This window comes from Poromitra crassiceps, assembly GCF_964638095.1.
Source record: "Poromitra crassiceps genome assembly, chromosome: 8".
In the NCBI taxonomy this organism is placed as follows: domain Eukaryota; kingdom Metazoa; phylum Chordata; class Actinopteri; order Beryciformes; family Melamphaidae; genus Poromitra; species Poromitra crassiceps.
The window spans coordinates 13,457,725-13,484,958 of NC_139629.1; the positions used below are offsets into that span (position 1 = coordinate 13,457,725).

At 45.0% G+C, this 27,234-nt stretch overlaps 1 protein-coding gene across 1 annotated transcript; it reads left to right on the plus strand.

The window, feature by feature from the left end:
* The first annotated feature begins 118 nt into the window (after positions 1-118).
* On the plus strand, positions 119-26,824 carry ormdl1 (ORMDL sphingolipid biosynthesis regulator 1). The gene is made up of 4 exons (XM_083641908.1): positions 119-215; positions 3,261-3,440; positions 20,433-20,584; positions 25,840-26,824. The coding sequence occupies exons 2-4, from the start codon at positions 3,267-3,269 to the stop codon at positions 25,973-25,975; spliced, it is 462 nt and encodes a 153-aa protein (XP_083498034.1). The 5' UTR covers positions 119-215; positions 3,261-3,266; the 3' UTR covers positions 25,976-26,824.
* The last annotated feature ends 410 nt before the right edge of the window (positions 26,825-27,234 follow it).

The following is a 27,234-nucleotide window of genomic DNA, read 5'->3' on the forward strand; positions in this document are numbered from 1 at the left end:
TACATTTCGCGCTTTACGCCCCTCGAGTGATCCAACTCGGCGATTGGTTGGAGGTGACATGGAGGCGGGTCCAGAACGTCGTGAACCCACGTCTACTTCCGCTTTGACATTTGGCGACGTGCTGCGCCTCGAGCAACACATACACATTAACAGGAGGATAGCTTTTCTTTATAGAGCTTTGGTCTTAAATACACCCAGTGCTCGCTGCTACTTGAGTAAGTATGAAATTCGGGGTTGTGTGGATGTTATTTTACACTATTAAAACGTTACGTATCCCACTAGACCAACTTGGCTTGTGAATATAGATAGTGGTGATTTGGCTCAGACTACATCCTGGCAACGAAAGCATACCAATGGACGTCCCACTAGCAATGCATGCGAGCTAGAATGTAGAAATGTAACGTTACTAACTGTTTAGCGTTACATAACACCAGTCCATCAGCTCAATTTCATGTTGGACCAGGGCCGTGTCAGTCTGCTGTAGCTACGTCAGTTATTCAGCAAATATACTGATCCCTGCTGTGACTTTTTGGGAGCTTGCTAGCCATGACAGTGGCTTGCACAGTATGTATTATCGTTTAATTAGCCCGTCAAGTTTCTCTTGCAAGTGTCCACCATACCATAGATTGGTGTCACCAGCCAATCTAGTTGTCTGCAAACAACTAGTTGTCTGCAAACGCTATGACGTTACTTTCTAAAAAGCAAATTACCCTATTATCAGATACAATGTTATCAGCAAGAGTAGCCTAGCTACAGTATATCTGCAACGTAATGTTGCAACTTTGAACTTTGAGTCTCTCCATCAGTTAACTGATCTGGGTACCAGTTGTAGGCCAAATCTAGAAGTTGGCTTCGTGTTACAAAGGGCTATAGTTTTCAATGCTAATTTGATCCAATGATATTTTTCATGTAACTTTTGTACCGAACGTCATAGCTTGAAACTGTTTATGTGTATGCGTCTGGTAGCAGTATTAGAAGTAAGTAACAAGGATGAAAGCATTATGCTAAATCATCACAAACCAAACACTAATGTTACAGGTCAATTTGTCTAATCTACCACCAGCACCGTCAGTCAGCTGTTATTTATAGGGTGTTTTCTATTCCAAAATGCAGTTCGGCAGACACATTTTGAATCATTCAACCCCCTGTGGTTTGGGAATGTAGAATTTGACATCATCATCATCACCACCACCTTTAATTGTTGTAAGACTTGCTTGTTTTCATGAATCCAGTCTGCCTAACTGAAATTGTGCCAGAGGGCAAAGATGAACAAATTAATTGCACAGGGTGTTTTCATGTTGTTGGACTTGGCAGTTGGGGCAAAGTTCTACAGTGCCACAGCATGTGTTTCTAAAAATACATGTAGGCCACACAGAAAATTGAAAATGGTGCACCTTGCCAATTAAGATTCAAAGTAGGGATTGCCATTTGCAAATATTTACACAGGGCTATGCTGCTACATTTGTTTTCTGTGCTCAGATTCAGTGCCTGTTGAAGACACTTTATATACCGTAAATTCCGGACTATAAGCCGCGGCTTTTTTCCCGTTTTTTGGCCTTTTTTGCCCCCTGCGGTTTATATAACGGTGCGGCTTATCTATGGATTTTTCCAGCAAACGGCCACTCGGGAACCTCCAAAATCTATGGATGTTGGTATGAGGCAGAACGAGAGCAAGACAGACATTATGAGAGCGAGACCCTGATTGGATGATGTTGCAAAAAATGTGCCTCGCGACCTGATTGGAGCACTGTGCCACTACTCTCTCTCAGCCACTACGGTAAAACACCCTCCCTCCCTCCTCCCTCGCTCCGGGGGGAAAAAGGCAGCGATTGAGCCTGAAAGACAGTCTGAATGAAATTGAATGTAACATTCCCAGTTCTATGTATTACATTCTAAAAAACTAACAGCAACATTTTGGAAGGCTAAGCCACACAACTAGCTCGTTGTAATCTAACATCATGCTTCAAAAGATGGAGAACTGGCTGTGTTACGACGATGGCGGCGATTGAGCCTGAAAGCCATGTCTGAGACAGTAGCGAGACAGGAACAACAACAGCAGCAGCAGCAAAGGATCATGCACAAACCCGAGACGAAAGGGACTGTCCGTCAGGGCGCGGACGACTGTGTGTCAGCAACTCCCTCCCGACTACCAGGAGAAAATTACAAACTTCGGCGAATTCACACAAAGAAAGATCAAGGAATATTCCATCGGACCGGAGCAGATCATAAATATGGATGAAGTGCCTTTGACGTTCGACCTGCCTCTCACTAGGACTGTTAACAAGAAAGGTGAATCGTCCATCACGTTGAGAACCACAGGTCACGAGAGAACGAATTTCACTTGTGTTCTTGGCTGCACAGCAGCTCCCGCCGATGGTGATTTTTAAGCATCTCACAATGTGTGATTTTGTCTGGGGATTAGTGACCTGACTTTTGTTTTGTTGAAATGTTAATAAATGGGAGCTTCCCCAAACAGCCATCTCTTTCCCGACAATCCCCTCTGTGCACGAAGCCTTACATATGGTAATTAAACATCAAAACACCCGCGGCTTATAGACCGGTGCGGCTTATATAAGAAAAAAATAGTCACCTTTGAAGGTGCGGCTTATAGACCGGTGCGCCTTATAGTCCGGAATTTACGGTAGTTTAAACTTTACAGTCATCTTCTTTCGGATGTTACTTGCCTCCCAGACTTTCTTTTGTAGTAATTGCAAATGTACTTGCATTTGGCACCGTGACACAGATGATAGAATCACTTGACCCTCAGAGGCTTTGACAGCTCATCTTGTTTACTCTCTGGGGCCCAGAGTGCATGCGTCGAGTGTCTGGTCCCAGACAACTAGCTGATTCTCATCAAACTTTGTCTTTTAGAAGAATAACAGCTCACTTTTTGAAGCAACTAGGACTCCTATATGTTAAGGTTGTTCCATCTGACCCTACCCATACCTTCAGAATGCAGAAATAAGGTGAGTTTAATGCCCGGCACAGATTTCCACAAGTATTCAGACTGCAAGGTAAGAGAGCGCTTTGCCCAGAGAGTCAGCAGGCGAGCTGTCAAAGTGTCTGAGGGTAAGACAAAACTGGTATGGCTGATGGCAGTACAATTTCCTGATGCCAATAGATGTTAGAATGTTATATCATGATGATTACCAGGACAACCAATGATGAAAGAGGGGGAGAAGTTACAAAAGCTATATGTTCCACCAAAGTGGAATGTGGTTTTTAACATGAATCACTAACCGTTCTATTCTTGTCCACAGACCAAAATGAATGTGGGTGTGGCACACAGCGAGGTGAACCCAAACACTCGGGTCATGAACAGCCGAGGGATCTGGCTGACCTACGCTCTTGGTGTTGGAATGCTTCACATCGTGCTTTTGAGCATACCATTCTTCAGTGTGCCTGTGGTGTGGACTCTCACTAACGTCATACACAATTTTGTAAGTCAACATTCTCACACTGACTGTGCCGGTTTTCCAAAACAAAAATAGGCTTGTGTTCCTGATCCAGATTATTGACAAATCCTTCTCCAAAACCTTTTACAGTTTTAATTTCAGAGTATTTTAAACCACCAGTCTAGAATAAGTGGTTTCTTAGCGGTTTAAGGTGTGATAAACCACTGCTTGTGCCCTTATTTATGATTGTTACAATTTCTTCACCGCAGGTCTTGCCTAACAATCACCACCCAAATAAACTCATACCTCAGTAGATTACTTATGCATGCTTATTCTGCAGGCCGAAAAACAAAGTACGGTCTCTATATTCCCACTGCCGAGTCTTTGTTTTGCTCAGACTACTTGTTAAGAGTTATGCTCTATTTCTGGGAAGCGATCCTTGTGACAGCCCGGCTGGTGATCCATTCTCACTCCGCGCCATGTCCGCACACAAGACTAGCCTTTCATTGTTATATGGATGGCCTCAAATAAAGAAACAAGGTCCATGTGTGTGACATCATTTACTAGCCCAGGCTTGATGCAGTTAGCAAGGATTGTGTATCGCAGCAATACGGCAGGCTGTGAACAGTAACAGCTAGAAGTGTGCTAGGTGAACTATCGATTGTTTCCCACACAATATAACACCAGTGTCGTGTGTTGATTAGGCCTTGGCTCAGTGTCAGCATTTTGAAATTCTCACTTTTGCCCCACCATACTTTCGCCTTTCGCCCGCCTTTCCGTTTAATTTATTTTTAATCATGCATCACAAGTCCCAGAGCAGAGAGATGGAAACAAAAAGGCTCTTCCGTGTATTGATTGGCTTACCATAAAACACAATAAATCCACCATAGTTTTGTTTTCTGTACACGGTGATTAGCAGAGGTGTGGACTCGAGTCACATGACTTGGACTCGAGTCGCAAATTTGATGACTTTGGACTCGACTTGACAAAATCAACAAAGACTTGCAACTCGACTTGGACTTGAACACCAATGACTTGTGACTTGACTTGGACTTGAGCCTTTTGACTTGAAAAGACTTGATACTTACCTTCCTCCAAAAACAAATAATAAAATGTGTTATTTAAATGTGCATTAATTTAATTTCTTTTCCTGAATCAACTAACGACGGCAGCCAATGAAGTTGCAGGAGAGAGCCATAAAGAAGGAACATCACTTCACTTCCTACTTCCTTCATTGAACGCCAAAATGATCCCAAAGATAGTTTCTTTCGCGTATCACAACTACGCAGTAATCAACAAGAAATGTCTTGCTGTTTGCAAGACATGCGGTTCGAAAATTACGGACGGAGATGCAACCACTTCCAACTTCGTTCGTCATTTAAAGCTGCACAAAGAACGGTAAGTCAGTCTAAATGTCGATGCTACGTCCCAGTTACTAACGCTAGCTACTGCTACACTCACAGGCTATGTGTCGGCGTGGCTCGGCCATTGTACTGCAATGATATGTTTAAAACACATGAGTGTTGCAGGTTCCCACCGACTCCTGCTTTCATGTTGAGCCAAAACGAGAAGACAAATAGGTCCCTATCGTTGCATCGGCGCTGTTTCTAGGCCGAGCGCCTGGCGCAGCTCAAATCAGTGGGCGTGGACCAGCGCACTTGATATCGTCGTGCTGGCGCTAGGCGCAGCCTCAACCATTACAACCACGCCTTTTAAGCGTACAATTATGCACCGTCATGCTCATTGGATAACTGCAATAAACGAATCGCACGCTTGCCTTTTTAGCTCCAATTCCAGTGATCCCGCAAAACCAGACGAAAGCCAAACGATCTGCCCCCCCCCCTCCCTTCATCCAGTCTGTCTGTCTGCATTATAGGCTATTATTCCATATTATTATGCTTCTCAAACCAATCTAACTGCAGTTTCAATACTGCAAGCATGTAAATACGCTACACTATAGCAAGATCAAAGTGAAAATAATGTTCTAAATGCATCAGCTAGAAAAATATAGCCTATTAGATTGGTGAAAGTTTGTCCAGAAAGATATCATTTTCTCTCGCCTGCTGCAGGAAGGATGATGCACATAAATATAGCCTACATTATGTAAAGTCATTGCATAAATGTGTTTTTATTGTAAAACTAAATGTGGAGTAGGGCCAAGTTATTGGAGCGGACATCACAGTATAGCAGATGACAGTAGAAGCTTCCGAAGCGCGTTCCGCTGTCACTTATCTAAATCACGTTAAATCGACAAGGGATATTTATAGCCCCAGTAGGACATATGTTTCACATAGGGTGGTGTTTTCATTTCGATGTTTTATTTGGTCCAATATTGAAATGTTCTACAATTGGAGGTTGTCTTACCATTACACATTATTTAGATCCTCCCTTAATATAGGTGTGACCTTACGAGAAATGCTGAGCAGGTCTTGGACCTCTAAAAGGCAAGCAGCCAGACACTAGGAGAGTTTACAGAAAAATAATCTTTATTCACAATTTCTGTTAATGACAGTTTCTATTCCAAGAGAGGCAAGTTGAATATACAAAAATAATCTTCTCTTTGTGCAACAGGTTCACAAATGTCTTTCCTGAATAATCCTAGGCTACAGCAGTGACCACATAATCATCCTAGAATAACAACACAACAGGAACAATATTAACCACACACATAAAATACATCCACCATGTGTACAAATGAATAAATAAACTGCCCACTTCCCGAGCAGTAGCAGCAATGCTCACCCCTTAACGGAGATTAGAGGTCTCACTCTGGACTCGAGCTGCAAAGCCCCGGGACCCACCGCTACGACCAACGGCGCTAGGAAGAGTCACAGCCCATTAACCCTCTGACACATTTAAACATCTTGACAAGCATCCGGACACATCGATTAGAAAGAAAATGCAAACAACATATAAACAATAATAAAATACCTGCGCAACACTGGCACGTGCCTACCCCCCTCCGTGAAGCCTGCCTGGCCGATAACTCCTTCCTGGAAATAGTTAATCACCCATCAAGCCCACATTCAGACACTTCACTAATGTTTTAGAATATTCGTGCACAAAAGTACTCGCATACTCACACGTCCTGATAAATCAAACAGCTTCGCTATAAGCGTGCCTCGCTGTAGCTCACAGTGCCGCTCCGGTATTAACGTCTCGGCTGTAGTTTACTGTGTGCCGTGCTGACTCCGGTATTAGCGCGTCTCGGCTATAGTTCACTGTGTGCCGTGCTGACTCCGGGTCACACAACTCAAAATGCAGCGCCTGAGTGCCACACGTCCCGACTCAAGCGACCAGCGCGCGTCTAGATTCAAAGAGAAATGTTTGCTCGTGCTATGCCGGCGGAAATACAAAACAGGGAAAACCTAGGTCCGCCCACATCCCTGTCCGACACGCAACCCGACCTGCGTTAATCGGTTCCACCCGGCCACACTCACCCCCCCAAAAAATAAATCAGTGTCCCACTGATGCCCATATGATGTACTAACACCTAAAGCCCAATTCTCCCCTGGCCACCAACAGCTGACCTTGGCAGATTAAAAGGATTTGAATGCCAGCCTGCAGTGCTCCGCTTCGACCTCCGCAGGGGCCCGGGATCCCCAGTCTCTTCGGCCTCGGAATCCTGCGTTCCAGGGTCGCTGTCTCCTGACCCCTCCTCCTGCCCCATGCCCGCAGCTCCTGCCCCAAGTTCAGGCTCCTCCTGTGCAACATCTGGCACCTCCTCCATGTCTGACCACTGCTCCTCCGACTCGTTGGGAGCCCTGATGCATATTATGCTGTCATCCTCTTCGTCCCCGCTCTCCTGAAGCTCAACCCCCTGTGCCGCCGTGCCTTCCTCCTCATCTCCCGCCAGTAGCACTCCAGGGCCACACAGCCGAATCTCAGAGCGATGTACATTCCTGAGAGCCCGTGAGGAATCCACCGGGACAACTGCATAGACGGGCTTGTGAGGACTCAAGCGAGAAACTATCCGATGGGGAATGGGGAGCCAGAGGTCTTGAATCTTATTCCGCCCCATACACTTCCGGTTCCGTACATAAACCAGCTGCCCCGGCTGCAAGTCTGCATTCTTGGTCGGCGGCCCCCGGTGCTGACGTCGAGCCTCCGCCGCTTTTTCCATCTGCCTCGCCGCCTGGTCATATGCCGCTCGCAGCCGTTCTTGATGCTCCTGAACCCATTCCCCCGCACATCCAACAAAATCGTCATCTCCCCCACTCAGCATAAGCTCCAAAGGCATGCAGGGAGCCCGTCCAAAAAGAAGGAAGTAAGGAGAGTATCCTGTGCTCTGATGTTCTGTAGTGTTGTAAGCGTACACAACCTCTGGAAGATGCTCCGCCCATCTTCGCTTCTTCTCTGGAGGGAGGACACGCAGCAAGTCATGGAGAGTTCGGTTGAACCGTTCGCACTGTCCATTACCTTGCGGATGGTACGGCGTTGTTCGGCTCTTCCTCATTCCATACAGCTTGCACAATGACTGCACCACCTCAGCTTCAAAGCATCTGCCCTGGTCTGAATGCAACCGAGCTGGCACTCCATACGGCTGAATCCAATGCCTGACCAGACACTTGGCCACGGTTGCCGCCCGTTGGTCCCGTGTTGGAACTGCAACAGTAAACTTGGAGAATACATCGGTGAGTATTAACACATTTTCCCTCCCATCCGATGACGGCTCCAGGACCGTAAAATCCATCGCTACCACTTCCAACGGCCTGGACGCCAGAAGACTCCCCATAGCTGTCACCACCCTTGGTTGTGGGGCCTTGGACACGATGCACCTCTCACAGGACTTACAAAAATCTTCAACCTCCCGATACATTCCAGGCCAATACCAACGGGCATTCACCAGCTTAAATGTTCGTTCAACTCCCTGGTGCCCGTGCCCTCCATGCATTTGGGCTAGCACCTCCTCCCGCAGCGCCCTGGGCAAAATCATCTGCTTCAAATGACCTTCCTTCTGGCTTTCTCGCTTACGAAACAGCACCCCCCCACAATCGACCACCCTCTCCCACTGCCGCAGCAGCTCTAATGTCTTTGGCGACTCCACCAATCTCTCCTCCCGGCTAGGTCTCCCCGCTCTAAGCCAATACTTGAGGAAGGCTGAAATATCGGGGTCGGCCTGTTGCAGCACAGCCAAGGACTCCATACTGTAGGAAGGAAAGCTTATGGTGGACTCCTGCTTACAGGGGGACACGATCGTCTGCTCCTCACTGCTGACAGCCTGCCAGAATGTGAAAGGTGCAGCATGCCCGCCAGCATCTCTTTCAGCGGACGTCGGCTCCAAGTACTGCCTGGACAAGGCATCCGCAGCTGCATTTTGCCGGCCCGGGCGATATACAATGTGAAAGTCAAATCGGGCCAGCTCGGCAACCCACCGCTGCTCCACCGCCCCCAACTTTGCGGTCTGCAGATGGCTCAGCGGGTTGTTATCTGTTAGCACGGTGAACTTGCTGCCGATCAGGTACTCTGTAAACTTCTCTGTTACCGCCCATTTAAGTCCCAGCAACTCCAGCTTCATCGGACTATAGTTCTCCATGTTTCTCTCCGAAACCCGCAGCCCCCTGCTGGCATACGCGACTGGCCTCCTCTGCCCATCAACCTCCTGGGACAGAACGGCCCCCAGGCCCTGATGGCTGGCGTCGATCTCCAGGGTGAATGGCTTCGTGAAGTCGGCATACGCCAGCACGGGAGCAGAAACCAACCTCCGCTTCAGGGTCTGGAACGCATCCTCACATGCTGCACCCCAGTGCTGGTTAAATAAATGTGCAGGCAGGGGCTTCCTGTTTTTCTTCGATGGACCCAATGTGGAAAGGGCATGGAGCGGGGCGGCAATGCTAGAAAAGTTCTTAACAAATCTCCTATAAAAGCTTGCGAATCCCAAGAAAGACTGCAGCTCCGCGGCACTCTGAGGTCTCCTCCACTCCGCCACAGCTTGGATCTTCCCCGGATCAGTCGACACCCCCTGTGCTGAGATGACATGACCAAGATAAGACACTTCAGATTGAAAGAAAGAGCATTTACTGAGCTTCACTTTAAGATTACACTGCTCGAAGCGTGACAAAACCATCTCCAGTCGGAGTAGGTGCTGTTCAAAGGCTGACGAGAATATGACTACATCATCCAGATACAGCAGCAAAGATTGAAATCGCTGGTCCCCCAGGATGCGCTCCATCAGCCGTTGAAATGTCCCCGGTGCATTACATAGACCGAATGCCATTCTATTAAATTCATACAGCCCGAACGGCGTGCAGAACGCTGTCTTCGGCCTGTCCTTCTCCAACATCTCCACCTGGTTGTACCCGCTCGCTAAATCCAGCGTGGAGAACCACCTCGTCCCACTCAAGGAATCCAGGGACTCTTCAATGCGTGGAAGTGGATACGCATCTTTGCGGGTCTTGGCATTCAATCTCCTATAATCTACACACATGCGAATTGAGCCGTCTTTCTTTCTGACGATCACCAGGGGAGAAGAGTACGGGCTGCTGCTTTCTCTAATCACCCCCTGCCCCAAAAGCTTCTTAATGTGATCTTTCACCTCTTCATACTGGCTAGGAGGGATCCTTCTATATCTCTGACTCACTGGAGCATCATCAGTTACAGGGATTTCATGTTGGATAAGGCTTGTACACCCCAATTCACAATCTGAAGAAGCGAAGACATGAAAATATTTACACAACAGCTGCTTGGCTTTCTCTGCCTGGTTGTCTGTAAGCCCTGGAAAATGCAACTGGGCTATCTCAGGGGGCACTTCCTTATCCCCTATGGACACATGCTGCTCCCTTACCGCAACCTGCTCCTCTTGGGGACCCACCCGCTCAAAACAAACGGACACTCCCTCCCCAGCTACTACCTCTACAACACGCAGCGACGCAAGGCGTGTCTGAGGTGCCAACTTAACATCTGTAGAGCCCACATTAATTACAGGAACAGCTAAATGCCCATTAGTAACCTCCACATATGCACTAGACACTACTAGACCCCCAGGCAAAATGCCCTCCTCAAACCCCAAAGGCTCCACTAGAACAGAGGACTGTGACGAGAACTGCCTAATAGGCCCTGCTGCTGGGACAAAGCAAACCGAACCAGCAGGGACTATAACGGGAGACACAGCACGAGCAAACGACTTGGTATCTAGCGAGACCACCTGCTCATTTTGACACACAGCAAAAGCCGTCCGCCAAGCTTTACCACATACCGGGAGTGGTGGTGGTGGGCTAGGACCAACGTCCGGGAATAAGAGCTGATAGCACTTTTCAATCACATTCATGCCTATCAAACCTGGTACTGCTCGCTTACGGTCTTTTGCTGCCGGGCTAACTGGATCTTTCACTACCAATATACACCTCCGAGATATAGTTCTACCCAGCGCCACCGCCTCAACATCTGTTTCAAAGTAGCCAAGGTAGGGGATATCCACCCCATTAGCACCACTCAATGACAACCACCCACAGTCAGCCAAACCCTTACCCCACTTTGGCAGCAAATGTTCCCAAAAGAAACTTTCAGTCACGGAAGAAACATTCGAACCCGTGTCCAGTAAACATTTACATTTAACACCCCCCAAGGAAACCTCAACAGTTGGACATTCCCCCACAAGACATTCATATGTTTCCGGATCAAAAGACACCGCTTCAGAGCCTGACTGCCCCCCACCTGTGGTTTGGCTCCTCACCGCAGGGGGAGAAAGTTTCCCTGCTGCTCCGATATTTGGGCACCCCCGTCACTCTCCACTGGTACAGAGGCTATAAAGTTGCCGTCTTGGCTATAGTTAGCCCGGGACGCACCGCAGTACCGCGCAATGTGGCCAACATTTTGACACTTAAAACAAATGGGCTGACCAGACGGATCAAATCGGGGCTCCCACCTACGCCCATTTGCTCGCCTGGGCGCTGGTTCCCGCATGTTAGACAATTTTCGTGACAAATCGTCGATCATAGCCTGCTCTTTCTGTAACATGTCCATAACCTTAGCAAGGGTTGGGTCAGGTTTCACATCAATGGCTGCCGTAACGGCACTAGCCTCCACTGCCGCGGCCTCCATCTCGCATGAACCCAACACCCGCTTCACACGCTCTCCACTGACGCAAGCCTCCTCCCCCCACTGTACCGCCTCGTTACGGAGCTCAAAAAAAGAGATTGAAGATTGGTGCCTAATTGTTTTTTTCAGCTCCCTACGGAGCCCGACATCGCACACATTTTCAGCAAATTGGTCGCGTAGAGCAAAACCGCCACACCACGCCTCCCCTACACCGCAGTGACCGATTTCCTCCATAATTGCCATGAGCGCATGAGAATACTCCCGCACCGACTCCCCCTCCCTCTGCCTTCTGTCGAAAAACTGCCTTTGCAGCTTAGTGAGTGACTGGGGCTGCCCATACATCTCCTTAAGAATCTCCAACACACGTTTAGGATCTGCCCGTTCCACCTGAGGGCGGTATTTTATCTCTTGCCTAGCCTCCCCTCCTAGGTGTTCGTAAATATACGCCGCCTTCTCAGCCCGAGCATAGGGGCGATAACCCAGTGTGGCATTCAACTCATCCAGCCATTCGTGAAAAACAGTACTCGAACCCCCCGTAAAAAGTGAACACTTTTTCTCCTTTGGCAAATATATGACCCGCCCCAGATTCTCACCCACCTCCCCCAAAGGGAGAGTAGAGGAGGGAGCCGCCCCCAACTGCTCCTGCAAAGAGTCATTCTCGTCCTTTAATTTAGATATGGCGTCCTTATCCGCCTGTACCCTTGCTCTAAGAGCGAGTAGCTCAGCTTGTACCTCCGCCTCTGATGACATCGTCCTCCCTTATCAAACAGTCTTAATGCTGAGTTGGCAAATGCCGACCCACTTGATCCAATGTGCAGACAGGGACTCGTGCTGGGATGTGGCGACCTCCTCCGCTGTGGCTGGTTCCGCTGCTCCTGGATCTGGAGTGGTCACTGCCTTAGCCCACCCACCTATCACACCTTAAGCACTGTGCACATCCAACCTGCCTCTCTGTAGACTGCTTTTTTCCAATAAATATGAGATCCTGCTAGGGATGTTCATTTTGAAAATTTTCCAAAATCGATAATCGGTGAGAATTAACGATCAATTATCGATTATCGATTTTATTAATACTTAGAAAATTTTCAATATTTTCAATTTTTTTTTTTTTTTTTTTTTTTTTTTTTTAACAAAATGAATGCCTATGGCAGAAAATACGAAAGACAACGTGTTCTCCTCAATGAACTCTTTATTTCAATGTGTCTCCTCTCCAACACTGCTGTCCCCGGCGCATGCCGGTGTGAATTTCTCATGTTTAAAACAGTTTTGTTGGCACAAAGGCCCGTGCCCAGCCAGAAAACTAGAGACTATATGAAGCTCCACCTCACGTTAGTCGGCTGTGCAATGGAGTGGGGCGAGGAGGAACGAATTCCACCCAAACCTAGTCCAAAAAAAAAAAAAAAAATGTTTTTTTTTTTGTTTTTTTTTAATAATTAAAAAATCGATCCAAATGCCACAGGATCGATTCCAATCCTTAACGATCGATTATCGATTTTCGATAATTGATGAACATCCCTAGATCCTGCTCACAGCGCCAAACTGTGACCTTACGAGAAATGCTGAGCAGGTCTTGGACCTCTAAAAGGCAAGCAGCCAGACACTAGGAGAGTTTACAGAAAAATAATCTTTATTCACAATTTCTGTTAATGACAGTTTCTATTCCAAGAGAGGCAAGTTGAATATACAAAAATAATCTTCTCTTTGTGCAACAGGTTCACAAATGTCTTTCCTGAATAATCCTAGGCTACAGCAGTGACCACATAATCATCCTAGAATAACAACACAACAGGAACAATATTAACCACACACATAAAATACATCCACCATGTATACAAATGAATAAATAAACTGCCCACTTCCCGAGCAGTAACAGCAATGCTCACCCCTTAACGGAGATTAGAGGTCTCACTCTGGACTCGAGCTGCAAAGCCCCGGGACCCACCGCTACGACCAACGGCGCTAGGAAGAGTCACATCCCATTAACCCTCTGACACATTTAAACATCTTGACAAGCATCCGGACACATCGATTAGAAAGAAAATGCAAACAACATATAAACAATAATAAAATACCTGCGCAACACTGGCACGTGCCTACCCCCCTCCGTGAAGCCTGCCTGGCCGATAACTCCTTCCTGGAAATAGTTAATCACCCATCAAGCCCACATTCAGACACTTCACTAATGTTTTAGAATATTCGTGCACAAAAGTACTCGCATACTCACACGTCCTGATAAATCAAACAGCTTCGCTATAAGCGTGCCTCGCTGTAGCTCACAGTGCCGCTCCGGTATTAACGTCTCGGCTATAGTTCACTGTGTGCCGTGCTGACTCCGGGTCACACAACTCAAAATGCAGCGCCTGAGTGCCACACGTCCCGACTCAAGCGACCAGCGCGCGTCTAGATTCAAAGAGAAATGTTTGCTCGTGCTATGCCGGCGGAAATACAAAACAGGGAAAACCTAGGTCCGCCCACATCCCTGTCCGACACGCAACCCGACCTGCGTTCCACCCGGCCACATAGGTTTTCGGCTCATTTGGTTGCTATTTAGTAGCGAAATGGAGAAACACAATGCATCTTGGGACATTCACATTGCAGTGAAGTTACAGCTTATTTTTCCTATGGGACTCTGAGCGAGGGAGTCAGAGACAGTCGGTATTGTGCCTGTCAGACAGGAGAGAGGGAGAGAGGTGACACAGAGAAGGGTGAAAGAGGAGAGAGCCAGAGGGGAGGGAGAGAGCCAGAGGGGAGCGCTCCGCGCACCTGGCCCACTGAATAGGCCTGCTTTTCAAAGGCGCAAGGCGCTAAATTAACGCCAGGTCGGAAGATAGCAGTACGCCGGTATTTAGCGCCGACACGCCCACTTTGGCCCATTCTGGGACTGCGCCACGCCCATTCGGCCTAAAGCGCATTTGGCAGCCTAAAGCCATATTGATATCGTCCCCAAAACAGGCGCAAGGCACGTTTTTTTGCGTTTAAGGCCCGTTTTAGCGCCGAAGGCTTGTGGGAGAATAGGGCCAATAGTCTCCTAAATTAGATGGCCACGTGCTGCAATATAACTTTAATGTTACAGCAGTGAAATCGCATGGTAACGCAGCGCAAACGCTAACTTTACTCCATTGAAAATTAATGATTTCCACCGGTTTGCCGTGTATTTGGATTGTGTTTGAGCATGAGCCCTAACGTTAGACACAGTCAGTGCATCCGAGATTGATACACGCCTGGTAGGCAGTTGGTACTAACTAGTCACAATAATCTTGTCTTATAAATTCAGTCATGGTTATGCGCCTATTTCACATGCAGCCAAAGCAGCCATTTTGTGTCAAAAATAAATTGTATATACCATTTATAGCAACAGCAGGGGATTAAGCTTTGATATCGTGTTACTGCATTTTCGACACAAAATGGCTGCTTTGCCTGCATGTGAAATAGGCGCATTAGCTCGCTATCTGATGTTGGCCAACAGTAGCTGTATCGTTGTTGCTGTTCACATTTCTGATGTATATTATATGTTTACCTCTTACAGATATCAAGAATACCAGATGAATGAATGAATGAATGGTTTATTTTCGGTCATAGGTTATAATGAACCACAAACAAATGTAACAATTTGTGTGAATATACAGCAAGAGAACATCATCATACCTGTACAGACCATTTCACACAAATACAATTTATACAGTCAATGACCGAAAAAAGGAATAGGCTGAAGCCAAGGCTTATTTTTTGCCTATCCTGTATAATCCATTAGAAAAACCCAGAATATCTGCAACAAAATAAAGAATAGAAAGAAAGACAGAATTTACTGTAAGTTATAATCCTGAATTATTTTACTTTTTAAGGCTTTTTTAAACCTCAACAATTATGTACACAATTTCAAATCATCACAAAGGCTATTCCATAGTTTAACTCCCAAAACTGAAACACATCGAGATTTGACATTAATTCTCGCTTTGCCTGTTTTAAAAATGCATAACCCTCTTAAATTATAATTTCCTTCTCTTAAATTAAAAAAATGTTGAATACAAACTGGAAGGCTTTTACTCCTAACACGGAAAACAATTTCTAACGTTTTTATATACACAATATCTACGAATTCTAAGGTGCAGGACCTTATGAATAATGGATTGGTCGATTCGAGGTAACCAACTTTATTTATTATTCTAATAGCTCTTTTTTGTAGTTTAATAATAGGATCTATATTTGTTTTATATACATTACCCCAGACCTCAACACAGTATGACATATATGGCACTATAAGTGAAAAATACAATATATGCAAACATTTCTTATTCAGCAGATCCCTAGTTTTGTACAGAATACCAACAGATTTAGCTAGTTTACTTTTAATATATTCTATATGTGGCTTCCAACAGAGTTTATGATCTATAATTACACCCAATAATTTAGTTTCATATACTCGTTCAATTTCAGCTCCATTTAGATTCAACTTAATTTCACAGTCAACCATAACACCACCAAACACCATAAATTTTGTTTTGTTTTCAAAACAAAAAGATCAACAAAAGATCAACAAAAGCGTCACAAGAGAAGAATCACAACAGCGTATAATCTCTCAGTTCCTGCAAACCCGTGTTGGGCAGTACAATATGACTCATCCACAGCAAAAGGCCATCACCAGCACTATACTTTCGGACTTCGTTATTGACTGCAACTTGCCTCTGTCTATTGTTGAAACTAAGAGCTTCCGTCACTTTACGACAGTAGTTGACAGTAAGTACAGCCCAGTGTGTCGCAGAAAATTGAGTTCAAAAGTAGAGACCCTTGCTGCAGAGAGACGTTCAAAATTGAAAACTCAATTGACCAACACAGACCATGTTTCAGTCACCGTGGACATTTGGTCTGACCAAAAGATGAGGTGATTCCTTGGTGTCACTGTGCACTGTATAGAGAGAGACTCAGAGAGTTTACAGCTCAAGTCCAACCTCTTGGCCTGCGACCGCTTCAAAGGCTCGCACACTGCAGAAAGAATCTGTGAGCAGTTTGAGGTCATCTGTGATGAGTACAGCATTAAAGATAAATTGGACTACATTATTAGTGACAATGCTGCTAACATGCGGAAAGCATTTACGGTGTGCTTCCCCAATGAACAAGAAGATGAACAGGATGGGGATCATCTTGATGACCCAGAGCTCTGGCATGACCTAACTCAGGAAGATCAGCAAACAGTAGATGCTGCTATGGCAAAAAGACAGCGCTGGCAGTGTTTTGCCCACACTCTCCAGCTGGTGGTGGGAGATGGTTTGAAAGAAACTAAAGTTGCTTCATCCTCTCTTTCAAAGTTATCAAAACTCAGCTCTCTGCTGCACACAAGCACAACATTTAAAGATGCGTTTGATTCTGAGTTTGGAGAAAAAAGAGGCATCCCTGCTGCTGTAAATGGTAAATGGCCTGCATTTATATAGCGCTTTTATCCAAAGCGCTTTACAATCAGTAGATAGTCTACATTCACCCATTCATACACCGATGGCAACAGGCTGCCACGCAGGGTGCCTACACACCATCGGGAGCAAGGAGGGTTAAGTGTCTTGCCCAAGGACACAACGACAGCAGCTGGGAGGGAGTGGGGATCGAACCGCCAACCCTTGCGTCATTGGCCGACCCGCTCTACCTCCTGAGCTAAATCCGCTGCTGTCAATACAAGATGGAACTCGACACTCAAACAAGTGAAGGCAGTTCTCCAATGTGAGCATCTAAAGGTCTGCCATGTTTTAGAAAAGGCTGGGCACAAGTTCACAGTCGTTCACAGCACGGGAGTGGAATCTGTTGAAGGAGTTGGCAGACATCCTCAAGCCGTTTGAAGAACGCAGACTTGACGCAGGCCAGGGGGAGAAGATTGTCACAATCAGTTCTGTTGTTCCCTCTGTCCTGTCCCTGAATCATCACCTTGAGAAGCTGAAGCCTAATGTTCGTTTCCTGAGTGGCCTGGTCAGAAGTCTCCAGGCATCCCTCAACAAAAGATTTCTTGGAATCTTCATCAATGTAAAAATGGTGAGGACACAAGATGGAATGACTGCCCCATTTTCAGATCCAGTCTACCTCAAGGCAGCAGCATTGGATCCAGCCTTTTCTCTGATGTGGGTGGAGCACCATGTGCTGGTCAATCGTGAGGTCAAGGCAGAGGTGACACAACGAGTGAAAGGTAATTATTATATTACTTATAATTATAATACTTATTATACAGTATATAGTTTAATGTAACTTTTTCCCCTCATAATTTGATATAATTCAGTCCCTCCAGGAAATTGCGATTTTGCGATCGCAATAATTAATGCAAATTCAACCAAACTCCACGATATTTGCGGGGGCTTGCAATTTTTCAAAATTCCCGCGATTTTGCCGCAAAAGGTTCGTAAAATGCCGCATCTTTACCTGGGTTTGAGATATGTGTGCGCTGTCATCTTGTCTGGTTGCTGTGGGAACGAGGGACAACAATAGGAAGTGACGAGAGTATGGGACGTAACGTAACACGTCATCGCATTGCAATGAGGAGGGCAAACCCCTCACATTTGCCAACAAAAATAACCGCAAAACAATTACCAAATGTTTTGCATGAAAGTGGAGGCAAACTAATTTGCACTCCGTGCAAAACTGTCGTGGAGGAACACAAACGGAAATCATTACTGGACAGCCACTTTGCTAGCGCGAAGCATTTGAGACCCACACACACACACACACACACACACACACACACAGGTGGCATATTTAGCTTAGGGTCTAGTTGTTTGAATATTTAACAAGGAACAAGGAACAAGGAAGGGATGAGGAGGACAGGGAAGGCATGAAGAGGAAATAAGGATAAGAGGAAATATATAAAGCACTAAGCAAAAAGTATGAGAAAAGGCAAAGTGATAATGGCATTACTGAGGATGAGGAAGAAAGGAGAAGAGAAACGATGAAGGGAGGAAAAGAAAAAATGTAATTAAAAATTAAATCGCATTTTTTCCCTCAACTCCGCAGTTTTTGCCAGTTCCCGCAATTTTACCGCAAAAAACACATAAAATGTCGCAAATTGCATCGCAAATTTTGAGAAAAGCAGCCGCAAAATCAAGCATTTATGATCGCAATAATCACAAAAAAACTCTGCGAAATCCTGGAGGGACTGATAATTGACTGCAACAATATTTTTTCCTGTTTTAACCCACTGCATCACCAACATTAAGAGTAATAAGAGCTGTTTTGTTTCTGCCTTCTTCTCTCCCCCCAGAACTTAACCTGCAAGATGCTGCGGAGACAGAGCAACCTGTGCCTCTTGTTGAGGAAGAGCGAGAGGACCTTGGACAAGGGGAAGGGCTGTTCGCTGTGTACCACAAGAGGCAGAAGAAGGATGCGGGGACCACTACAGCTAAGCCACTACTTTGACATAGCTGAAGGACAGAACGCCCTCTTGTTCTGGGCAATGAACATGAAGGCTCTTCCTTCACTGTTTCGAGTGGCCACCATCAGGGTGTTGTCAGTTCCTGCCTCCAGTGCTCCAGTGGAGCGAGTTTTCAGCCATGGTGGCATCATACAGCGGCCCCATCGTGCACAAATGACTGACAGACTTTTGTCCAATTTAGTCTTTTGCAAATGCAATGCGACATAGGGCCCTGAGATAACACAGGGCCAAGTGTCCTTGAAAGTTTGTGAATTTGAGGTGAACACTTTTGTAAATGGGCCATTGAAAGTGATTGAAATTAGATATGTTGTGCAAGAATAGAAATTCATACTTTTTTGCATACCCTGTGGGTGAATGAAACTATATACATTTGTTATGTATGTGGTGGGATCAAAACAAGCAAATTTATGGTGAAAATCTTACATATAAACGGAAAACTTAAATGGAGCCAAGCTTGTTGAACTGGTTTCAGACTTTTAGACATATGCAACGTAAATGTAGAGGAATGGTACATCTATAGATTTCCCAGAGAAACAGTAAATCTGTAGATCTCGTGTTAGTCATGTGTCTGATGTGTTTTTTTAAGCCTAACCCAAACCTTAACCTAAATGTAACCTTAACCAAGTTGTTTTACTTGCCTACCCTTAACCAGCAAGTTATGCTTGCCTAACGTGGCCCTGCCTCATGCCACCGGGCAGGGCTTTGCTTTTTCTCCACATTGCCGGTCTGCTGAGAATTGTATTTCCTGGGAAATCTACAGATTTACGGTAAAAAGTGTGTGTGTGTGTGTGTGTGTGTGTGTGTGTGTGTGTGTGTGTGAGAGAGAGAGAGATTGCATGTAAAGGTGGCAAAAATGTTTTCATGACACTGGATGATTCTTCTCTTTTCTAATGTGTTGTGTCTCAGTGTGTATTGATTTAATGTTTTGACCTGGGTTTAGTTTGTTTGAGTGAGTGAGGTCAAGGCTTCTAATTACTGTATAGGCATTTCTAATGGATATCCTAGCTGTCATAATAACTCGCACGGTTCCAACGAGGTTGCAGGAGATGTGGGTGTTTGCAAACTGTTTATGATTTATGTTTATGCAACCGTTAATGCTCCCTCTCTCACACTCTCACAAACACTGAACCTATCTGTATTATTATTTTTACATTGTTTTATTTCGTTTAGACATAAAACATGAAAGTATGACAGTGCAATGTCAGCACTACCGTATTTATTATTCAGTTCAAGCAAACTTGTTTAAAAAAAAAAATACAAGTTACACTGTAAATAAATACAAGTTTTACAAAGTATTCATGATTTGTGTAAATTTAATCTATCATTACTCTGTTAAAATAGCATTACATTTGGTGAAGAGCACATTATGACTTGTTTAAGACTCGAAACTAAAAGTGTATGACTTGGACTTGACTTGGTACTTGTGAGTGTTGACTTGTGACTTGACTCGAGACTTGACTGTCTTAACTTGGGACTTGAGTGCAAAGACTTGTGACTGACTTGTGACTTGCAAAACAATGACTTGTTCCCACCTCTGGTGATTAGTGATGTAAACTTTGACCCTTCTGGCTTCTGCACTAATTACTCAATTGTCATTACAGGGGATGTATGTGTTTATGCATGCAGTGAAAGGCACGCCTTTTGAGACCCCCGACCAAGGAAAAGCCAGACTGCTTACACACTGGGAACAGCTCGACTACGGCGTGCAGTTTACTTCATCCAGAAAGTTCTTCACCATCTCCCCAATTATTCTGTATGTATTAAAGATATGATTGTTTTATTTTTGCCTTAGATTTGACAGCCATGCCTTGCATGCCTTGCATAAGTCAGACCTTGGGTATGCGCTACTGTGATACTATAGCCACATCTAAACATGAAGTCTGGACCATGGCCGTTAGTCAGGGAAGGATATTTGCCGGTTTTACCCTTCTAGACATGAGGGATCTTAGTTTCTAAACATGGGGAAATGTTCAGTTTTTTCTGGCCGATGGCGAGTAGAGCGGGCGGGGGGAGCGTGCGGGTGGAGGCGAGCAGTGGGGTGGGATGGGGGATGACTCATTTTGTGCGGAGGAGGAGGAGAGCCTGAGGCAGCAATTGGCAATGCCCAAAACGTGCAGGTTTCCACTGCATCCACAACACGAGATGTCTGCCCAACACTTTTCTCCACTACTCCATAACGCACATGTCCCCCGAAGTTCCTGATGCAATCCGATGCTTTCAGGCAATAACATGGGGTGGCAATGTGCCAGAAAGTGAGCGCTTGCCTTGTTACATCGCCCAAAAGCCTAAAAATTGTGGTCGCACTAACGTTAAACGGTGGATGATTTTACAAGTGGCATTCAAGTCATATCTGACTAGTTTTCAATGTATTTCTCTCCACAAAAGTTAGGCTATATGTCTCGAATATATAATGCAACACTATCACCCTCTTCAAATAAACCATTCAAGCCGTTTTTGCAGCACTTGAGGAAACCGTGAGTTTGCTTGTATAATTCATTGATATGAGTGATTGTGTGAACATTAATAGCGGGCACTTATCACCTAATAGCCTAATGCAGTACTAGGCTATCATCTCCTTGTTGCATTTTCTAACTGGCAGATGGGGGGAAAAGAAACGATTCAACTTTTACTTTACTCACCAATTTGGCTCTCTTCCAAATAATCCAGCCACTTAACTATGTCCATTCATGAAATTATGAAATAGCACAGACACATTAATGGTTTGTAAAGTGCCATTTAACCACCCACCCACTCAGGCATGCTCCGGAACATGAGCTGGAAGCTGCTAAACTACAGCTGCTCTGCCAGCGATGCGGACCTTATACTAGGGGCTCGGGTGGTAATGATCCGCACTCGTGGGAGTACACATACAGCGGATAATTGTTTCTAAACATGCAGGCCGACCGGCTAGCGTCTGGTTATGATCAGGAGTTCACTGCATGTTTAGAAGGGGCTCATGACTACCAGGGCTCAAATCACAGATGTCAGTGCAACAGCAAGAGCAAACACAATACTCATTAGTTATTACAGGGTTTCTATGACATTGGTAAAACTAGAAAGACCGCACCAACAAGTGAGCAGTCGACATCCATGTCTGACCAGAATTTGATGTTTGAGCCAAATGTGAAGAAATTCTGTCAAGGCGTTACTGAGATATTGCGTTAACGAGCTTGAAAATGGCGTCCGTGAGGTCATAGTGACCTTGAATTTTGACGACCAAAATCGAATCAGTTCATCCTTGAGTCCAAGTGGACGTTTGAGCCAAATGTGACAAAATTCAGTCAAGGCGTTCCTGAGATATCGCGTTAACGAGGTAGAAAATGGCATTCGTGAGGTCACAGTGACCTTGATCTTTGACCTGTGACCACCAAAATCGAAGCTGTTCATCTTTGAATCCAAGTGGACATTTGAGCCAAGTTTGACGAAATTCCATCGAGGCGTTCCTGAGATATCACATTAACGAACATGGGACGGACGTACAGACGGAGCCTCCGGCTCGGCCATAGCTGGCGGAGGCATAAAAACAGTTAAAAATATAGCCGCAAGCGGCAATGGCAGGGCTTCGAGCCTTGCGCAAATTGAACACCTAATAGTCCTTGAGGCAAATTTGTAGAGCACGTTCAGGTAAACATGTGGAAAAAAAGTTGCTTGAAAATTGGAGAAACAGCCTGGGAGTTACAAACGGGTGTGAAGTTATGGCATATTTTGTGTTAGGCCACGCCCGCTTTTCAGATCTGTGGCGCCCCCTTTTGGTCAAATAGCAAAATAGCATGCCAGAAATGCCATTCCAGATGAAGCTGAGAAGTTTGCAACCGATGATGCGAATGGACTTGATTTACCGCTATTACATGCTTACACCATAGACCCCGCCCAATTTCACCAATGATGACAAAACTTCAGATTTTGACTAGAACATCCTCCTTGATATATCTGCCAAGTTTCGCGATCATTGGACAAACGGGTGCGGAGTTACGGCCTTTTTTGTGTTAGGCCAAGCCTATTTCTGGCGTTTATGGCGGCCCTTTTGGTCGAATTGTACAAGATTTGACAGGCATGGTCTATGATGGTCCCCGAACATCTCCAGCAAGTTTCGTGGAGATTCGTTAATCTGTCATGAAGTTATGACAATTTAGCTGAGAGGCCACGCCCTCTCACAACTTTAATGATGAATATCTCCGAAACGAAAGTAGATTTCAAAAATCCCAAATTCAGGATTGTAGAGCTTGCTCCATAGATGCTCCCTGGCGATTTTGGTGGAAATCCGTCAAACGGTCTAGGAGGAGATGTCAAAAAAACTTTTCAAAATATCTCAAAAAGTTTCAAGACGGACCTTTAGGGTCCTTATGGCAAAGTTGTAGAGCAGGTTCACCTGAACATGTGGAAAAAGAAAGTTTGAAAATCGGACAAACGGCGTGGAAGTTATGGCCTTTAAGGTAAAATCTCTAATTATAGCGCCACCTTCAGGCCGATTCGAAAAATATTTCTTGAGCAGAAACCAGCCACCAATATCTGTCATTGTGCCAAATTTCAGGTCTCTGGCATTTACCAACTCACGGGAATTTGCGTCAAGGCAGATGGAAAACGACAACAACGATAATAAACCGGCACAAAAACAATAGGGTTTCAGCCCCTTCAGGGCTTGAACCCCTAATTATGATTATAAAAAATCAAATACAACGTGCTCCACTCCCGATGTATTAGAAGAACTGGGTGCTGGATCCTTAAAATAGTAAATAATAATTCAAAAACACAAGAACAGCACTCCAAATTGACTTTTTATTGCAGAATTGCTATAATTATTTTAATGATTTTAGGTCAAAGTAATATTTCCGATGTATCTTGCCCATTCTATGGCCAGGCGAGTTATATTGTCATGTCATGGTGGTTTTGGGGTCATTAATAAACGAGATTGATCCTGTTATTTTTCTATAATTTTCTGGGGTAGTGCTAGTTTACATTAAAGTCAATGGGAGAGGCTTGTGTTTTCCCCCTAAAAGGGGGCGGGGCCTATTTGCGATCTGATGTATTTTTATGCCTCCGCCGGCGATAGCCAGGCCGGAGGCATTATGGATCCGGGTTGTCCGTCCGTCCGTACGATGTTTGTTAACGCGATATCTGAGGAACGCCTGGACGGAATTTCATCAGATTCGCCTTAAACATTCACTTAGGCTCAAGGATGATCTGATTAGATTTTGGTGGTCAAAGGTCAAAGGTCAAGGTCACTGTGACCTCTCGAACGCCATTTTCAAGCTTGTTAACGCGATATCTGAGGAACGCTTGGACGGAATTTCATCAGATTCGCCGTAAACATTCACTTAGGCTCAAGGATGATCTGATTAGATTTTGGTGGTCAAAGGTCAAAGGTCAAGGTCACTGTGACCTCTCGAACGCCATTTTCAAGCTTGTTAACGCGATATCTGAGGAACGCTTGGACGGAATTTCATCAGATTCGCCTTAAACATTCACTTAGGCTCAAGGATGATCTGATTAGATTTTGGTGGTCAAAGGTCAAAGGTCAAGGTCACTGTGACCTCTCGAACGCCATTTTCAAGCTTGTTAACGCGATATCTGAGGAACGCTTGGACGGAATTTCATCAGATTCGCCTTAAACATTCACTTAGGCTCAAGGATGATCTGATTAGATTTTGGTGGTCAAAGGTCAAGGTCACTGTGACCTCTCGAACGCCATTTTCAAGCTTGTTAACGCGATATCTCAGGAATGCCTTGACGGAATTTAATCAAACTTGTCTCAAACATCGACTTGGACTCAAGGATGAACTGATTAGATTTTGGTGGTCAAAGGTCAAAGGTCAAGTTCACTGTGACCTCTTGAACGCCATTTTCAAGCTTGTTAACGCGATATCTCAGGAATGCCTTGACGGAATTTAATCAAACTTGTCTCAAACATCGACTTGGACTCAAGGATGAACTGATTACATTTTGGTGGTCAAAAGTCAAAGGTCAAGGTCACTGTGACCTCTCAAACGCCATTTTCCAGCTTGTTAACGCGATATCTCACGAATGCCTTGACGGAATTTCATCAAATTTGCCTCAAACATCGCCTTAGACTCAAGGATGATCTGATTAGATTTTGGTGGTCAAAGGTCAAAGGTCAAGGTGAGCTCTCGAGCGCCATTTTCAAGCTTGTTAACGCGATATCTCAGGAATGCCTTGACGGAATTTAATCAAACTTGTCTCAAACATCGACTTGGACTCAAGGATGAACTGATTACATTTTGGTGGTCAAAGTTCAAGGTCACTGTGACCTCTCACACACCCAATTTCCAAGCTCTGTAACGCAACATCACCGGAGCGCCTTGACGGAATCTCTTCCAATTTGCCTCAAATGGCGATTTGGACTCCAGAATGAACTAATGGCGGAGGCATAAGTCCGCGTTGCGGTCGTTCTAGTTTCATTCTTGCATCGGGGGAAAACGCAGTTGTGTTGTTTGCGTTTTCATCCTGTCTAACGTTAGAGCTGCTGCTTGTTTCTTGACAGTGAAGATCTCTCTCGTTTCTCAAGCTCGCTGCACCCCGCCCACATCTATCAGCGGGCTATCAGCATCACCATCAGACACAGGTGCTGCCAATTGTGCACAAACAAGTGGCTTTTAAACATGAAGTCTGGATCATGTCTGGCTAGCCAGAGCAGGATATTTTCCGGTTGTGCTCAAACATCACAGAACGTGCAGGCGTTAATTGCGCGTTAAAAAAATTTGTGGCGTTAATAGGAATTTGAGTTAACGCGCGATTAACGCTTTAATGCTGACAGCCCTAGTTAGCACCCATGTTTTCCGGACTCATTCCAGCAATGAGGAGGAGGACGGGAAGTGCGTTTGTGAGCCGGATGGTAGAAATGAGCGGGAGGGCAAGGCACGGTAAGCTATAAGGAGCGCGCTCTGTTCCTAGTCAAAGGCCTGCATGTTAACCATTGGCAGGTACAGTATGTGTGGTCTCACTCCTCATTGCTGATACTAAAGGGATTTTAATTCTTGTTTTGCTCTACAGATATTTCCTGGCAAGTTTCTACACAAAGTATGACACAGCACACTTCGTCATAAACACTGCATCGCTTTTGAGCGTGCTGATCCCCAAGCTGCCACAGCTACATGGAGTGAGGATCTTCGGCATCAACAAGTATTGAGATGAGTGTTATAAAGTCCTGTGCCCCCCTGTAATCTGTACCACCGACGTGTGTACTAAGCTGTTTCGTACAGTTTGTGTAAATGTCACTGTCGTCGTTTAGATATATCAGGTTTAAGGTGAGATGTTTAAAAAGAGGAGTAGATTTGTAGGAGACAGGATGCCATATGCATTACTAACTTAAGTGAATATTTAATGGTGTATTTGGGGGGGTCTGCACAGACCTGGGCAGGCCCAGGTTTGAGCGGTGACACTTTTGGTTGTTCCTTCTTTTCTTTTTCGGTTTGCCCTCACTTCACACGGTGACACAGAGACTGAGTCACAATTTCTAGCCACGCCACGATGTCCTAAATATATTTTTAATTTTTAAAAGATGCTTTCTTCCTAAGCGTAGGAGCCTATGGCTCATTGTGTACATTGGTACACTCTCATTCTGTGATGGGTGTCAATCTCATTCATGCTGAGTGAAGAATGAAATCATACTCTTTATTTGCATGATTTCCTTGATATGTGAATCATTTCTCATTTGTAACTCAATCAAATAGGGCAAGCATTTTTCATTGTATATAGTTTTTTTGTGACTGTTATGTACTGTATGTTTAAAAAAAGAAAGTCTTGTATGTAGAAATGGAGACAATTTATTGTTGCCAGATTAAGTGTTTACTGAGGCAGGTCTACAGTGTGTCTATTATGTACTTATTCATGTAGGGTTAGGGTTTAAGTTGAGTGCTAACTGCTTTGTTTAGATTATGACTTTTGCTATCTACAAGGCAGCTAGTCCTGTTTTGTTTGGCCATAGCTCATAGTAATCTTGAACCCTTTTGTTCCTAACCTCATTAAAACATTTTGTGCCCTCAAAGTGTTGCACCTCTTATGTGATGTGTCGCTCAGTGGTCACTGGTCCTGGTGTTTCTGGAATATCATTGCATTTTCAGAGCTTTATAGAGTGCCAAAGTCACACATGGGAGAAGCTAGCCATGAAGGCTTTCTGCCAGAAAGGGATGACGCAGAATAGAGGAATCGCCATACAACTCTTCAAACATGATTCATTGCATTTTTATTTTTAGGATGTTGGTTGTTATGGTTAGGCTAGTAAAACAATTTGGTTAAGGTTAGGGGTTAAAAATGTTCAGCTGAAGTTGTGGTTTGGGCTTGTGGGTTAATAGTTAAGGTGCTTGCTTTCTGAGCTGAGGGCTGGGGTTCGATTCCCGGTCAAGCCACATCACTTTTTTAACGAGCATTTTTCTTATTTGAAAACAT